General features: G+C 42.0%; 1 protein-coding gene across 1 annotated transcript in view; it reads left to right on the top strand.

Annotated features, from left to right (window-relative positions):
- The window catches only part of TTN (titin), a 282,592-nt gene that overhangs the window by 216,209 nt on the left and 49,856 nt on the right, over positions 1-16,527 (top strand). Inside the window, exons 273-297 of the mRNA XM_055088819.1 lie at positions 75-356; positions 479-778; positions 865-1,158; positions 1,250-4,216; positions 4,535-4,855; positions 4,954-5,238; positions 5,333-5,632; positions 5,930-6,232; positions 6,989-7,264; positions 7,368-7,667; positions 7,762-8,064; positions 8,247-8,546; positions 9,028-9,315; positions 9,680-9,976; positions 10,531-10,833; positions 10,935-11,240; positions 12,365-12,652; positions 12,748-13,038; positions 13,129-13,416; positions 13,580-14,167; positions 14,265-14,369; positions 14,824-15,021; positions 15,125-15,421; positions 15,511-16,098; positions 16,190-16,492. Coding sequence (XP_054944794.1) covers positions 75-356; positions 479-778; positions 865-1,158; positions 1,250-4,216; positions 4,535-4,855; positions 4,954-5,238; positions 5,333-5,632; positions 5,930-6,232; positions 6,989-7,264; positions 7,368-7,667; positions 7,762-8,064; positions 8,247-8,546; positions 9,028-9,315; positions 9,680-9,976; positions 10,531-10,833; positions 10,935-11,240; positions 12,365-12,652; positions 12,748-13,038; positions 13,129-13,416; positions 13,580-14,167; positions 14,265-14,369; positions 14,824-15,021; positions 15,125-15,421; positions 15,511-16,098; positions 16,190-16,492 — 10,371 coding nt within the window. The remainder of the gene's footprint in view (positions 1-74; positions 357-478; positions 779-864; positions 1,159-1,249; positions 4,217-4,534; positions 4,856-4,953; positions 5,239-5,332; positions 5,633-5,929; positions 6,233-6,988; positions 7,265-7,367; positions 7,668-7,761; positions 8,065-8,246; positions 8,547-9,027; positions 9,316-9,679; positions 9,977-10,530; positions 10,834-10,934; positions 11,241-12,364; positions 12,653-12,747; positions 13,039-13,128; positions 13,417-13,579; positions 14,168-14,264; positions 14,370-14,823; positions 15,022-15,124; positions 15,422-15,510; positions 16,099-16,189; positions 16,493-16,527) is intronic.

Below are 16,527 nucleotides of genomic sequence, written 5' to 3'. Positions count from 1 at the left end.
GGTTTCATTGTCTGTGCTTAAGTGTAAAATACATTAACAAAACAAATCTGTAAGTACTGTTCTCTTTATTCTAGAACCCCCTGAGTTGATTCTTGATGCCAACATGGCTAGAGAGCAACACATAAGGGTTGGTGATACTCTAAGACTTAGTGCTGTCATCAAAGGAGTGCCATTCCCAAAAGTAACTTGGAAAAAAGAAGACAGAGAGGCTCCAACTAAAGCAAGAATTGATGTTACTCCAGTTGGTAGCAAGCTTGAAATTTGTAATGCTGCCCATGAAGATGGTGGAATTTATTCCTTAACAGTGGAGAATCCAGCTGGTTCAAAAACTGTCTCAGTAAAAGTACTTGTATTAGGTAAGAATTTTAGTACTTGTGATGTACTTAATGCAACAGCATATAAAAGTAACTCTAAATACATTTTGAGTTCTTATCTGGATTAAATCACCTATATAACTGCATTACTTAACACTTTTCAGATAAGCCTGGGCCACCTAGAGATCTGGAAGTCAGTGAAATTAGGAAAGATTCTTGTTACCTTACTTGGAAGGAACCACTGGATGATGGTGGTTCTGTTATTACAAATTATGTGGTTGAGAGGAGAGATGTTGCCAGTGCCCAGTGGTCACCTCTTTCAACTACATCAAAGAAAAAGAGCCACTTTGCTAAACATCTTACTGAAGGCAGTCAGTATCTCTTCCGAGTAGCTGCTGAGAACCAGTATGGACGTGGTCCTTTCGTAGAAACATCTAAACCCATCAAGGCTCTGGATCCCCTACGTAAGTTGCTCTCTTTGGATACAAAAGTACTGTTTTACTATCTTTGAGAATATTGTTTATTCATCATAACTTCTTCTTCTTAAAAGATCCTCCAGGGCCACCCAAGAACCTACACCATGTAGATGTTGACAAGACTGAAGTCTCCCTTGTTTGGAATAAGCCAGATCGTGATGGTGGCTCTCCAATCACTGGATATTTGGTGGAATATCAAGAAGAGGGCACCCAAGACTGGATTAAGTTCAAGACTGTGACAAACTCAGAGTGTGTTGTTAACGGACTACAACAAGGAAAGACCTATAGATTCCGTGTAAAAGCTGAAAACATTGTGGGTCTTGGTCTTCCTGACACAACTATCCCAATAGAATGTCAAGAAAAACTAGGTAATGTTTAGATTGGAATTATTTTCTTTCTTTTTAAAATTATTCATATTGTGAAAAATCAAAATCTAATTTCCTTATGTTTCCTTTCCAGTGCCTCCCTCTGTGGAGCTGGATGTGAAATTAATTGAAGGCCTTGTGGTAAAAGCTGGAACTACAGTCAGATTCCCTGCCATTATAAGAGGTGTACCTGTTCCTACCGCAAAGTGGACAACCGATGGGAATGAGATTAAAACAGATGAACACCATACAGTTGAAACTGACAACTTCTCATCAGTACTCACCATTAAGAACTGCTTAAGGAGAGACACTGGGGAATATCAGATCACAGTTTCCAATGCAGCTGGCACCAAAACAGTGGCTGTACATCTTACTGTTCTTGATGTTCCTGGTCCACCAACAGGCCCTATTAATATTCTGGAAATTACCCCTGAACATATGACTATCTCATGGCAGCCACCTAAGGATGATGGAGGAAGCCCTGTGATAAATTATATTGTTGAGAAAAAAGACACAAAGAAAGACACATGGGGTGTTGTCTCTTCAGGAAGCAGTAAGACAAAGCTGAAAGTCCCACATCTGCAGAAGGGCTGTGAATATGTCTTCCGAGTGAAAGCAGAGAATAAGATTGGTGTTGGCCCTCCCCTTGACTCCATACCTACTGTTGCTAAACATAAGTTTAGTCCTCCATCTCCTCCTGGTAAACCAGTAGTTACTGACATTACTGAAAATGCTGCAACAGTGTCTTGGACTCTGCCAAAATCTGATGGTGGCAGTCCAATAACTGGTTACTATGTGGAACGTCGAGAAGTAACAGGCAAATGGATGAGGGTCAACAAAACACCTCTAGCGGACCTGAAGTTTAGAGTGACTGGACTCTATGAGGGAAATACGTATGAGTTTAGAGTTTTTGCTGAGAATCTTGCAGGACTAAGCAACCCGTCCCCAAGTTCTGATCCAATAAAAGCTTGCCGGCCCATCAAACCACCTGGACCACCTATTAATCCTAAGCTGAAAGACAAGACCAGAGAAACAGCTGACCTGGTGTGGACAAAGCCTCTCAGTGATGGTGGTAGCCCCATTCTGGGCTATGTAGTGGAATGTCAGAAAGCTGGAGCAACACAGTGGAGCAGGATTAATAAAGATGAACTCATTAGGCAATGTGCCTTTAGAGTACCTGGACTAATTGAAGGAAATGAGTACAGATTCCGTATAAAGGCAGCTAATATTGTGGGAGAGGGAGAGCCAAGAGAACTAGCAGAATCTGTAATTGCAAAGGACATCCTTCATCCTCCAGAAGTAGAACTTGATGTTACCTGTCGTGATGTTATTACCGTTAGAGTGGGCCAAACTATCCGCATTCTTGCTCGGGTCAAAGGCAGACCTCAACCAGACATAACTTGGTCCAAGGAAGGCAAAGTATTGGCCCGAGAAAAGCGGGTTGACCTAATTCACGATCTACCTCGTGCTGAGCTGCAAATTAAAGAAGCTGTTAGAGCTGATCATGGAAAGTATATCATCTCAGCTAAGAACAGCAGTGGACATGCCCAAGGTTCTGCTATTGTTAATGTCCTTGACAGACCTGGGCCTTGCCAGAATTTAAAGATCAGCAACGTAACCAAAGAGAACTGTACAATTTCTTGGGAAAACCCTCTAGATAACGGTGGCTCAGAAATAACAAACTTCATAGTGGAATATCGCAAACCGAACCAGAAAGGCTGGTCAATTGTTGCTTCAGATGTCACTAAGCGATTAATCAAGGCCAACCTTTTAGCCAACAATGAATACTATTTCCGAGTTTGTGCAGAGAATAAAGTAGGTGTTGGGCCAACCACTGAAACGAAAACTCCAATTCTGGCTATTAACCCTATTGATAGACCAGGTGAGCCTGAAAACCTTCATATTGCAGATAAAGGAAAGACATTTGTCTACCTAAAATGGAGGCGGCCTGATTATGATGGTGGTAGCCCAAACCTATCATATCATGTTGAAAGGAAGCTGAAGGGCTCTGATGACTGGGAAAGGGTGCATAAAGGAGGCATTAAAGAAACCCACTACATGGTTGACAAATGTGTTGAAAACCAGATTTATGAGTTCAGAGTGCAAACGAAGAATGAAGGTGGGGAAAGTGACTGGGTGAAGACAGAGGAAGTTGTTGTAAAGGAAGACCTGCAGAAACCAGTACTTGATCTGAAATTAAGTGGTGTGCTAACTGTCAAAGCAGGGGACGCCATTCGACTTGAGGCAGGTGTTAGAGGCAAACCATTTCCAGAAGTTTCATGGACCAAGGACAAAGACGCGACAGACTTAACAAGATCACCAAGAGCCAAGATTGTTACCAGTGGTGATTCATCTAAATTTACTCTTACTAAAGCAGAGCGAAGTGATGGTGGTAAATATGTAATTACAGCAACTAACACAGCTGGCAGTTTTGTGGCCTTTGCCACTGTCAATGTTTTAGATAAGCCTGGGCCTGTAAGAAATCTGAAAATTGTTGATGTGTGTAGTGATAGGTGTTCTCTTCGCTGGGATCCACCAGAGGATGATGGTGGCTGTGAAATCCAAAATTATATTTTAGAAAAATGTGAGAGCAAGAGAATGGTTTGGTCTACCTTTTCTGCTACTATCTTAATACCTGGTACTACAGTAACACGTCTCATAGAAGGGAATGAATATATTTTCAGAGTCCGTGCAGAAAATAAAATAGGCACAGGGCCTCCAACAGAAAGTAAACCAGTCATTGCAAAAACCAAATATGATAGACCTGGTCGCCCTGACACCCCAGAAGTCACTAAAGTAAGCAACGAAGAGATGACTGTGGTTTGGACGCCACCTGAATATGACGGTGGAAAGTCCATCACAGGATACTATTTGGAGAAAAAGGAAAAACATTCAACACGATGGGTCCCTGTCAACAAGAGTGCGATCCCTGAGAGACGTTTGAAAGTACAGAATCTCCTCCCAGGACATGAATATCAGTTCCGTGTCAAGGCAGAAAATGAAGTTGGAATTGGAGAACCAAGCTTGCCATCAAGGCCAGTGGTGGCAAAAGACCCCATAGGTATGATGTTCTTTCTTTTTCTGGTATTACACCAACTCTTAATCTCAGGCACAGAGGTATTAGACAAATAAGTTAAATCCACAGCATCAAAACTTTAATCTTAGCCAGTAGTTTTCCAAATAGATCTTTTACCAAATCGCCTAAAATGTACAAACAATGGTAGATTCTAATTTTATGAAGGAAAATAAGGAGGACTGAGTAATTGAGAAATTGAATGTACTATCTGGTTAATTAAGGATGGACTATATAGAATTACTTATTAACGTACCACTAGTAGTTAACCATGTGTAAATTTTTTCTTATATAATTTACTTTCAGAACCACCTGGTCCACCGACCAATCTCAAAGTGGTTGATACAACCAAAAGTACCATAACTCTTGGGTGGGGAAAACCGGTGTATGATGGTGGCGCACCAATCATTGGATATGTTGTGGAAATGAGACCAAAGAGACCAGATACATCACCTGATGAAGGCTGGAAAAGGTGTAGTGCTGCAGTGCAACTCGTTCGCATGGAATTCACCGTGACAAGCTTGGATGAAAACCAGGAATATGAGTTCAGGGTTTGTGCCCAAAACCAAGTTGGCATTGGGCGCCCTGCAGAACTAAAGGACGCTATTAAACCCAAAGAAATCCTAGGTGAGGCCCTATGTTATCACTTGATTCATTCATGTTTCACTTCTCACATGATTTCCCCACATTCTGAAGTCAACTGACGACTTTTGTGTCATTTGCAGAACCTCCGGAGATTGATTTGGACGCCAGCATGAGAAAACTGGTCACAGTGAGAGCAGGATGCCCTATTCGACTATTTGCCATAGTGAGAGGGCGACCAGCCCCTAAGGTCACTTGGCGAAAAGTGGGTATTGATAACGTGGTCAGAAAGGGACAAGTTGATCTGGTTGATACTATGGCCTTCCTCGTCATCCCCAATTCTACCCGTGATGACTCAGGAAAATATTCCTTGACGCTTGTGAACTTGGCAGGAGAAAAGGCCGTGTTCGTGAATGTCAGAGTATTAGGTGGGTTATAAACAAGCGTCTTCCTCCCCTTCAAAAATGCCTTAGTTAATGAGGCTGAGGGGACTCGTAAATATGATTTTGTCGTCCTTCACAGATACTCCTGGACCTGTGTCTGATTTAAAAGTTTCGGATGTCACTAAAACATCATGCCACATTTCCTGGGCCCCTCCCGAGAACGATGGTGGGAGCCAAGTGACACATTACATTGTGCAGAAACGTGAGGCAGATAGAAAGACGTGGTCAACAGTCACCCCAGAAGTCAAGAAAACGAGCTTCCAAGTCACCAATCTTGTCCCTGGGACTGAGTATTTCTTCAGAGTAACTGCTGTCAATGAGTATGGCCCCGGTGTCCCAACAGACATCCCCAAACCAGTGCTTGCAACAGATCCTCTAAGTAAGTTACATCCTTTCTCCCTCCTTTTAACTCTAGTCCCCGACCTCAGCAAAATCAAGATACCAAAACATTTTACTCCACTAATGAAAGGGCCTTCACTTGTAGAAACCTAAACAGTACAAATAAATATCTAACTCGCTCACTGAAGACTTTTTTGATCTGACTCATCCGTGTCCTTTTTACTTTCAACATCCCAAACCATAGTTTCCATATACTTTGAAGCAAGTGGCAAACGAAAACAATTGTGCATATTTCCAAAGGGATGGATTAGGTTACCTGGGTGGTTTTTTCTTCTAGGTGAGCCGGATCCCCCCAGGAAACTAGAAGTTACTGAAATGACAAAGAACAGTGCTGCATTAGCCTGGTTACCTCCCCTGCGCGACGGAGGCGCTAAGGTCGACGGCTACATCGTTAGTTACAGAGAAGAAGAGCAGCCTGCAGGTCGCTGGACACAGTACTCGGTGGTGAAAGACCTCAGCCTTGTCATCACTGGCCTTATGGAAGGAAAGAAATACAAATTTAGGGTAGCAGCCAGAAATGCCGTTGGAGTCAGTTTGCCAAGAGAAGCTGAGGGAGTGTATGAAGCCAAAGCACAGCTGTGTAAGTAGTCAGAGTCGTTTCCCATGGGATAAAAGTTTATGAGGATTTTCTTTTGACATGTAGACGTTTATCCCTGAAGAATCTAGTTCCAGAAATACTTGAAATATAAACAGTGGTTTGGAAACATCTGGACCCACAAATACACCTTAAATCAGGACACAGGATACACGTACATATATATGACTTAGAAAAAGTTTCTTAAAGCAACACCCATTCTTATCATGTATGCTGGCCTCAGATATTCTCAATTCATTTCGATCCCATTCTCTTTAAAAAGTATTAGCAGGGCTTCCCTGGTGGCGCAGTGGTTGCGTGTCCGCCTGCCGGTGCAGGGGAACCGGGTTCGCGCCCCGGTCTGGGAGGATCCCACGTGCCGCGGAGCGGCTGGGCCCGTGAGCCATGGCCGCTGGGCCTGCGCGTCCGGAGCCTGTGCTCCGCAACGGGAGAGGCCGCAGCAGAGGGAGGCCCGCATACAACAACAACAGCAACAACAACAAAAAAAAAATTACAAAATTTATCAGATACACAAGGCCCACGTAAAGTGTTGCCGTGCTCCGCAACGGGAGAGGCCGCAGCAGAGGGAGGCCCGCATACCACAAAAAAAAAAAAAAAAAAAAAAGTATTAGCAGTAATGCAAACATTAATTTGAACCCACTAATGGGTTGCAATCCACAGTTTGAAAAGCACTAGTATAGTTACCCACCAGAGGAAATTTAACCTCCCCGCCAAATTAATGTATCTTCATCTTACTTTTAGTGCCACCCAAGATCCTTATGCCAGAGCAAGTTATTATCAAAGCTGGGAAGAAACTCCGAATTGAAGCCCATGTGTATGGAAAGCCTCATCCTATCTGTAAATGGAAAAAAGGAGAAGATGAAGTTGTCACATCCAGCCACTTGGCAGTACATAAAGCAGACAATTCTTCAGTTCTGATCGTAAAAGATGTTACTAGGAAAGACAGCGGTTACTATAGCCTCACTGCAGAGAACAGTTCTGGGACAGACACTCAGAAAATCAGAGTTATCGTCATGGGTAGGTTACGTGTTAGACAAATGGCCATCCAAATATGAATATCAGAAACATTTTTTCCAGTCAAATCCCTATTCTTATATTTCTTTCCTCTCGGTTCATGCAGATGTTCCTGGACCCCCTCAGCCTCCGTTTGACATTTCTGACATAGATGCCGATGCTTGCTCCCTGTCATGGCACATCCCCCTGGAGGACGGAGGCAGTAACGTCACCAATTACATAGTGGAGAAGTGTGACGTGAGCAGGGGTGACTGGGTGATAGCGCTAGCTTCAGTGACAAAAACTTCCTGCAGGGTTGGAAAACTGATCCCAGGCCAAGAGTATATCTTCCGGGTCCGTGCTGAGAATCGATTTGGCATTTCAGAGCCTCTCACGTCTCCAAAGATGCTGGCTGAGTTCCCATTTGGTATGTTTCTTTCAGGAAGAAAAAAAAAATTGTGTTTTCCTTCTAGTCTGTTACTTAGGCTAGAAACTGATATTTCCCTGATCTTCATCTCCAGATGTTCCCAGTGAACCCAAGAATGCACGAGTCACTAAAGTCAACAAAGACTGCATATTTGTGGCGTGGGATAGACCAGACAGTGATGGAGGGAGCCCCATTACCGGCTACCTGATTGAACGCAAAGAAAGAAACAGTTTGCTCTGGGTGAAAGCTAACGATACCCCTGTCCGGTCAACTGAATATCCCTGTGCTGGCCTGGTAGAAGGCCTTGAGTATTCATTCAGAATCTATGCCCTAAATAAAGCTGGATCCAGCCCCCCCAGCAAACCAACTGAATATGTAACTGCGAGAACGCCAGTTGGTGAGTAATTTTTTTGAGTAATTTTTTTTTTTTTTTAAGTACTATGAGGACACATTTAAATCTTGGAGTCTCTGAAGGTTACTATTTCCATTCAGGAATATGTTCTGGGTGATACTGTGAAACACAGAGTTTAAAATTTCTGCTGTTAAGATAAATGCTGAGAATATCTCTTTTGGTTTTAGATCCTCCTGGAAAGCCTGAAGTTATTGATGTTTCCAAGAGTACTGTGTCCCTCATCTGGGCCCGTCCAAAGCATGATGGAGGAAGCAAAATTACTGGCTATTTCGTAGAAGCTTGCAAACTTCCTGGTGATAAGTGGGTACGGTGTAATACTTCACCTCACCAGATTCCCCAGGAAGAGTACACAGCTACTGGCTTAGAAGAGAATGCTCAGTATCAATTTAGAGCAATTGCCAAGACTGCGGTAAACATTAGCCAGCCTTCTGAACCTTCTGATCCAGTGACTATTGTGGCAGAAAATGGTAAGATTCTGTTGAACATGACAGGCAAAGGTGGACAGCACTCATAAAGTATATTTCTCCTAATAAAAAACTAAATCTACATCTATGGAAATAAGGACAAGTAAAATGATAGGTACTTTGTATACAGACACTAAAAATTATGATTATGGAGAATCTTAATAACATGCTAAACTAAAAAACAGGACACAAATCTGTGTGGTCTGCATAATTTTAACCAGACACAGGCACAGGTACAAAAAGATGCCAAAGAAATGCACCAAAATGATAAGAGTGAAGCTTTAAGGATGCTGGAATGATGGGCGATCTTTTTCTTTATACTGTCAGCATTATCAAATTTCAGCATTTCTTTTATAATGAATATGTTACTTTAAAAAAAATCTCATCTTGAAAAAGACAGCGTATGAATTTACCACTTTTATCAGTAAGAATTATATAATATAGCTTTGCATATATTAAATCCTTTTATCTTATTTCTTTCCAGTTCCTCCCAGGATAGACCTGAGTGTGGCTATGAAATCTTTGCTCACTGTGAAAGCTGGAACTAACGTTTGCCTGGATGCTACTGTTTTTGGTAAACCAATGCCCACAGTCTCTTGGAAGAAGGATGGGACGCCGCTGAAAGCATCGGAAGGCATCAAGATGGCCATGCAGCGGAACCTGTGTACCCTAGAGCTGTTCAGCGTGAATCGGAAAGACTCAGGGGACTATACCATCACTGCCGAAAACGCAAGTGGCTCCAAATCAGCCACCATCAAGCTCAAAGTGTTAGGTAACGAAAGCACTTCACTAGAATCTCATGTTTCACTTTGGTTAATGTGATGTCATAGAATTTACAAAATAATATGTGAGAAGAGATACCTATCTCGATGTATCTTTCGTCATCGCGGAATTATTCTCATCACAGAACAACAGCGTTTTACAGCCGAAAAGACCACTAGAGATCACATATTCCAGTTACATAATTTTAGATATGAGGAAATTAAGATTCAGAAAAATTAAGTAACTTCCAAGGTCGTATAGGAAGTTAATGACAACATAAAGGCTGCAGCCCAGGTCTCCAGACCTCCACTCTACTGATTGCCTATTTCACATGTGTGAGTGAAAGACTTCACTTTTCTTTCTTATCCTTTCAGATAAACCAGGTCCTCCAGCATCTGTTAAAATCAACAAAATGTATTCAGATCGTGCAATGCTTTCTTGGGAACCTCCTCTTGAAGATGGAGGCTCAGAAATCACCAACTATGTTGTTGACAAACGTGAAACGAGCAGACCCAACTGGGCACAAGTCTCTGCCACTGTGCCCATCACCAGCTGCAGCGTGGAGAAACTGATAGAGGGCCATGAGTATCAGTTCCGAATTTGTGCTGAAAATAAATACGGAGTGGGCGAGCCGATCTTAACTGAACCAGCAATTGCTAAAAACCCATATGGTAAGAACATTTTCCTGAGGTTTTTCTCTTTTTTAAAAAAACATCCTTATTGGAGTATAATTGCTTTACAATGGTGTGTTACTTTCTGCTTTATAACAAAGTGAATCACCATACATATATCCCCATATCCCCTCCCTCTTGCGTCTCCCTCACACCCTCCCTATCCCACCCCTCTAGGTGGTCACAAAGCACCGAGCTGATCTCCCTGTGCTATGCGGCTGCTTCCCACTCGCTGTTTTACATTTGATAGTGTATATATGTCCATGCCACTCTCTCACTTCGTCCCAGCTACCCCTTCCCCCTCCCTGTGTCCTCAAGTCCATTGTCTACGTCTGCGTCTTTATTCCTCTTCTGCCCCTACATTCTTCAGAACGATTTTTTTTTAAGATTCCATATATATGTGTTAGCATACGGTATTTATTTTTTTTCTTTCTGACTTACTTCACTCTGTATGACAGACTCTAGGTCCATCCACCTCACTACAAATAACTCATTTTACTTTTTAAATATTACCTTTTAGACTGGGACATTAACTTGTCAATCAATCTCTGCAGACCCACCCGGACGCTGTGATCCTCCTGTTATTAGCAACATAACCAAAGATCACATGACAGTAAGCTGGAAACCACCAGCAGATGATGGCGGCTCCCCCATCACTGGCTATTTGGTTGAAAAGCGGGAAACCCAGGCAATTAACTGGACTAAGGTCAACAGAAAACCCGTTATAGAAAGAACGATAAAAGCAACAGGTCTCCAAGAAGGCACGGAATATGAGTTCCGAGTTACAGCTATAAATAAGGCTGGACCAGGCAAACCCAGTGATGCATCCAAAGCTGCTTATGCCCAAGATCCTCTGTGTAAGTTTTCATGAGAGAGTCCAATATTCTGTGTTATAATCAACATTCAACAACTGGGAATGAGGTTTTAATGAAAATTTTCTATTATTATTTATCCTCAGATCCTCCTGGTCCACCAGCTTTTCCCAAAGTATATGATACAACCCGTAGCTCCGTGAGTCTATCTTGGGGCAAGCCAGCCTATGACGGTGGTAGCCCTATCATTGGTTACCTTGTTGAAGTAAAACGAGCTGATTCTGATAACTGGGTGAGGTGCAATTTACCACAGAAGCTACAGAAAACCCGCTTTGAGGTTACCGGCCTAATGGAAAACACAGAATATCAGTTCCGCGTGTATGCCGTTAATAAGATAGGCTATAGTGACCCCAGCGATGTGCCAGATAAACACTGTCCCAAGGACATTTTAAGTAAGTATTACCAGGAGATATATACAGAACTCTTCTCATCAGTCATATTGTAAGAGGGAGTATGGCACTCCCTTATGTAGATTTATTTATTTATTTATAAGTTTCAGGGTTGGTAACTCTACAAGTATCAGTACATTTTAGGAGAGCTGGGTTGGTACTTTATGGTATTGTATAATAAGCTAAATGGAATGCAAGTATGAGAATTTCATGCCTTCAAAAGAATATGGAATATAGGAATTTTATTCTGAGAATAAAAAGATTTTTTTAAACTAAGTAGTGAGCTATTTATCATTCTTAGGTTTTTATATTCTCTTCTAATCTACCCCTCTCCATAAGTATATAATGGGATAGCTCTCCATCATCTTAATTTCTCTTCTCACCATTTCTTCTATTCACCCTAACCAGTGCTCCTTTTACTTTGAATTACTTGGTATTATACTTCACCCTCTGTGTACTTTTCTTCCTACAATGAAATGAAGAGTATATAGCAGAGTGCCGTCACTGGAAGAAAGCCAAAAACCAATCATCTACTTTTAATATACAGAGAGTTTAAGAGAATATAAGGTTCATGAGATGAGATGCAGATCCTCCAGGGAAAACTTGGGTCGGCCTATAGGATATTGGAAAATAGAAAGATCAATAATTGTTACAGAGTATTAAAATCGTTGGCTACGGGACTTCCCTGGTAGCACAGTGGTTAAGAATCTGCCTGCCAGTGCAGGGGACACGGGTTCGAGCCCTGGTTGGGGAAGATCCCACATGCCGTGGAGCAACTAAGCCCGTGTGCCACAACTACTGAGCCTGCACTCTAGAGCCCATGAGCCACAACTACTGAAGACCGCGTGCCTAGAGCCTGTGCTCTGCAACAAAGAGTAGCCCCCGCTTGCCACAACTAGGGAAAGCCTGCACGCAGCAACAAAGACCCAATGCAGCCAATAAATAAATAAATAAATAAATTTTTAAAAATAAAAAAAATAGTTTGCAAAGGTGTTGAGGATCATATTAAGGATTTTCTAAAGAACTAGAGATCAGTTATGGAAAGAAACATATTTTAGGAGTGATCAGGCCAGTTCTTGGAAATACATTTGACCATTATTACTCTGCTTTACTCCAACATTAAACAGTTCCACCTGAGGGAGAACTTGATGCTGATTTGAGGAAAACACTCATATTACGTGCTGGAGTTACAATGAGACTGTATGTACCAGTAAAAGGACGTCCACCTCCCAAGATAACTTGGTCTAAACCAAATGTCAATCTAAGAGAAAGGATTGGACTGGACATAAAGTCAACTGACTTTGACACTTTCTTGCGCTGTGAAAATGTGAACAAATATGATGCAGGAAAATATATCTTGACTCTGAAGAACAGCTGTGGTCAAAAAGAATATACCATTGTAGTGAAAGTGCTTGGTAAGTCCACTTGAAAAAACAATCATATATATGCTTAAAATGTAGTCTGTGTATTTTTTACGTATTCATTTCTTATTTACCCACTATTTATTCAGACACTCCTGGGCCACCCATCAATGTGACTGTCAAAGAAATATCCAAAGATTCTGCTTATGTTACCTGGGATCCTCCCATCATTGATGGCGGAAGCCCCATCATAAACTATGTGGTAGAAAAGCGTGACGCAGAGAGAAAGTCCTGGTCCACCGTGACAACGGAGTGCTCCAAAACAAGCTTCAGAGTTTCTAACTTGGAGGAAGGAAAATCCTACTTCTTCAGGGTGTTTGCGGAAAACGAGTACGGCATTGGTGATCCCAGTGAAACACGTGATGCCGTGAAAGCTTCTGGTGAGCAAATAAGCTACCATCCCGTCATTTTGAGTGACATCTTACCTTGGTTATCCAGGGCTTAGACTTATCGTTTCTCCTTTGCTTTAGAAACCCCTGGACCAGTTGTGGACCTTAAAGTGACGTCTGTGACCAAGTCATCTTGTAGCATAGGCTGGAAAAAGCCTCGCAGCGATGGTGGGAGTCGAATTATCGGATATGTCGTTGATATCCTGACTGAAGAAAATAAGTGGCAACGAGTCACGAAATCACTAAACTTACAGTATTCCATGAAAGATTTGACTGAAGGGGAGGAATACACCTTCAGAGTGAGTGCTGAGAATGAAAACGGAGAAGGGACCCCAAGTGAAATCACTGTTGTGGCAAAGGATGATGTCGGTAAGCCTTCAGCCATCATCTCCATTTTCCCTTTGTCATCAATAGTGCCCTCTTGAGCCCTACTCACTGGCTTATGTAAAAATCCTTTAAAAACTATAACGATCTGAAAAAATTAACTGCCTGGCATTACAAATAACAATAACTTATCTCTGCTGTTTTACAGTGGCTCCTGACCTTGACTTAAAGGACCTTCCTGATTTGTGCTACTTGGCTAAAGAAAACAGCAACTTCCGTCTTAAGATCCCCATAAAAGGCAAGCCAGCTCCATCCGTGTCCTGGAAGAAAGGAGAAGATCCTCTAGCAACAGACACAAGGGTCAGTGTCGAGTCATCGGCAGTTAACACAACTCTTGTAGTGAATGACTGCCAAAAATCTGATGCTGGAAAATACACAATCACACTGAAGAATGTTGCCGGCACCAAGGAAGGAACTCTCTCCATAAAAGTTGTCGGTAAGCCTGGCATCCCCACCGGACCGATCAAGTTTGACGAAGTCACAGCAGAAGCCATGACCTTAAAGTGGGGCCCTCCAAAGGACGACGGAGGTTCTGAGATCACCAACTATATCCTAGAGAAGAGAGATTCTGTAAACAACAAGTGGGTGACATGTGCCTCAGCTGTCCAGAAAACCACCTTTAGAGTCATGAGACTTCATGAGGGTATGGAATACACCTTCAGGGTCAGTGCCGAAAATAAATACGGTGTAGGAGAGGGCCTGAAATCGGAGCCAATTGTTGCTAGACATCCATTTGGTAAGTGTCTCAAGGTCAGAAAACATAAAGCAAAACATGGTTCTGGCTTATTTATAATACATTCCTGATTATAAATCTTGCATTATCTTTTTCCTAGATGTGCCCGATGCTCCCCCACCTCCCAATATTGTGGATGTCAGACATGATTCCGTATCTCTAACTTGGACTGACCCCAGGAGAAATGGAGGCTCTCCAATTACAGGTATTTAGTTGGCTCTTACCCTACAGCGTTTACATTAAGATTTCTTCCAAATCTTCCTCCCTGAAAACAAGTTGAATCTGTGCTCTTTATTTATAGCACTATCCGCACATACAAAAATGTATTTTCCTTTTTTCAGTTCATTATGCATTCAGTACATGAAGCATTAAGCTAATGCTTAATTTCAAAGAAAACCTCCTAATGTAATAGTTAATAAAGGCTTTCTTAATGATATCTATTTTTGTAAGTTAAAATTTTTTGACGGAAGGTGCAATAAATATGTCTATTCCAAGACGAAAAAATGGCTCTATGCCTAGGTAATAAAAGTATACATACAAGCAAGAATGATTACTTGTTCCGTGCGTGTGTATGTGTGTGTGTGTGTATGTATGTATTTAAAAATCAGGCTACATTTGTATGTTCTATGTGAATTGACACATCACTGGATCTTTTGTAGGGTATCATATCGAGTTCAAGGAAAGAAATAGCCTTTTGTGGAAGAGGGCTAACAAGACTCCTGTTAGGATGAAAGACTTCAAAGTGACAGGACTAACTGAAGGTCTGGAATATGAATTCCGAGTTATGGCAATCAATTTAGCAGGAGTAGGCAAGCCAAGCCTGCCATCAGAGCCAGTTGTGGCACTTGATCCAATTGGTAAGTCATTATACAAAGCAAAATCCAGGTGTATTTTCTTCATGAAGAGAACATTGGTGTGTGTTTGACTGGGTTTCTTTGTCTGTTTTTTGCTTTATTTTAGATCCTCCTGGCAAACCTGAAGTTATTAATGTAACAAGGAATTCAGTGACTCTCATTTGGACTGAACCCAAATATGATGGTGGTCATAAGTTGACTGGATACATAGTGGAGAAGCGAGATCTTCCCTCTAAATCTTGGATGAAAGCCAACCATGTTAATGTCCCAGATTGTGCCTTTACTGTTACTGACCTTGTTGAGGGTGGAAAATATGAATTCAGAATTAGAGCAAAGAATACAGCAGGTGCTATCAGTGCTCCATCAGAAAGTACAGGAACCATTATTTGCAAGGATGAATATGGTAGGTCTATTTTACTTTTTATGCACATAAACAATAGTAAATTAAGTGTCCTTCCTTTTCTGATTAAAATGTTCTTTTTTTCTTTGCAGAGGCACCAACCATTGTCCTTGATCCCACAATAAAGGATGGGCTAACAGTTAAAGCAGGTGACACCATTGTTTTGAATGCCATTAGCATCCTCGGCAAGCCTCTTCCAAAGTCAAGTTGGTCCAGGGCAGGAAAAGACATCAGACCATCAGACATCATTCAGATAACTTCAACCCCAACATCTTCCATGCTTGCTATCAAGTATGCCACTAGAAAAGATGCTGGTGAATACACCATCACTGCTACCAATGCTTTTGGCACAAAGGAGGAGCATGTGAAGGTGATAGTCCTCGATGTACCTGGTCCCCCAGGTCCGATCGAAGTCAGTAATGTTTCTGCTGAAAAAGCAACGCTTACATGGACACCTCCCTTAGAAGATGGCGGCTCACCAATTAAGTCTTATGTTCTTGAAAAGAGAGAAACCAGCCGACTTTTGTGGACAGTGGTTGCCGAAGATATTCAGTCTTGCAGGCATGTGGCAACCAAACTTATCCAGGGAAATGAGTACCTCTTCCGGGTCTCAGCCGTAAACCAGTATGGCAAAGGGGAACCCGTACAGTCCGAACCTGTCAAGATGGTAGACAGATTTGGTACGTAGAGCATATAAGGGAATTGATATGTAAGCATTTGCAGCAGAATTTAGGAAATCATAGATTTCTCATGAATTTGCTTTCTTTTCAGGTCCACCTGGCCCCCCTGGAAAACCAGAGGTGTCCAATGTCACTAAAAACACTGCCACTGTCAGTTGGAAAAGACCAGTTGATGATGGTGGCAGTGAGATCACAGGGTATCATGTAGAAAGGAGAGAGAAGAAAGGCTTGCGATGGGTGAGAGCAACAGGGACTCCAGTTTCCGATCTCAGATGCAAAGTAACAGGACTGCAAGAAGGAAACACCTACGAATTCCGTGTCAGTGCAGAGAACAAAGCAGGAATTGGTCCACCTAGTGATACTTCAAATCCTGTTCTAATGAAAGATGTAGCATGTTAGTATTTATCTTTTTCAATACAGCTCATTTGG

Source organism: Physeter macrocephalus, chromosome 2 (genome assembly GCF_002837175.3).
Source record: "Physeter macrocephalus isolate SW-GA chromosome 2, ASM283717v5, whole genome shotgun sequence".
Classification (NCBI taxonomy): Eukaryota; Metazoa; Chordata; class Mammalia; order Artiodactyla; family Physeteridae; genus Physeter; species Physeter macrocephalus.
This window is presented reverse-complemented; position numbering and strand designations above follow the sequence as displayed.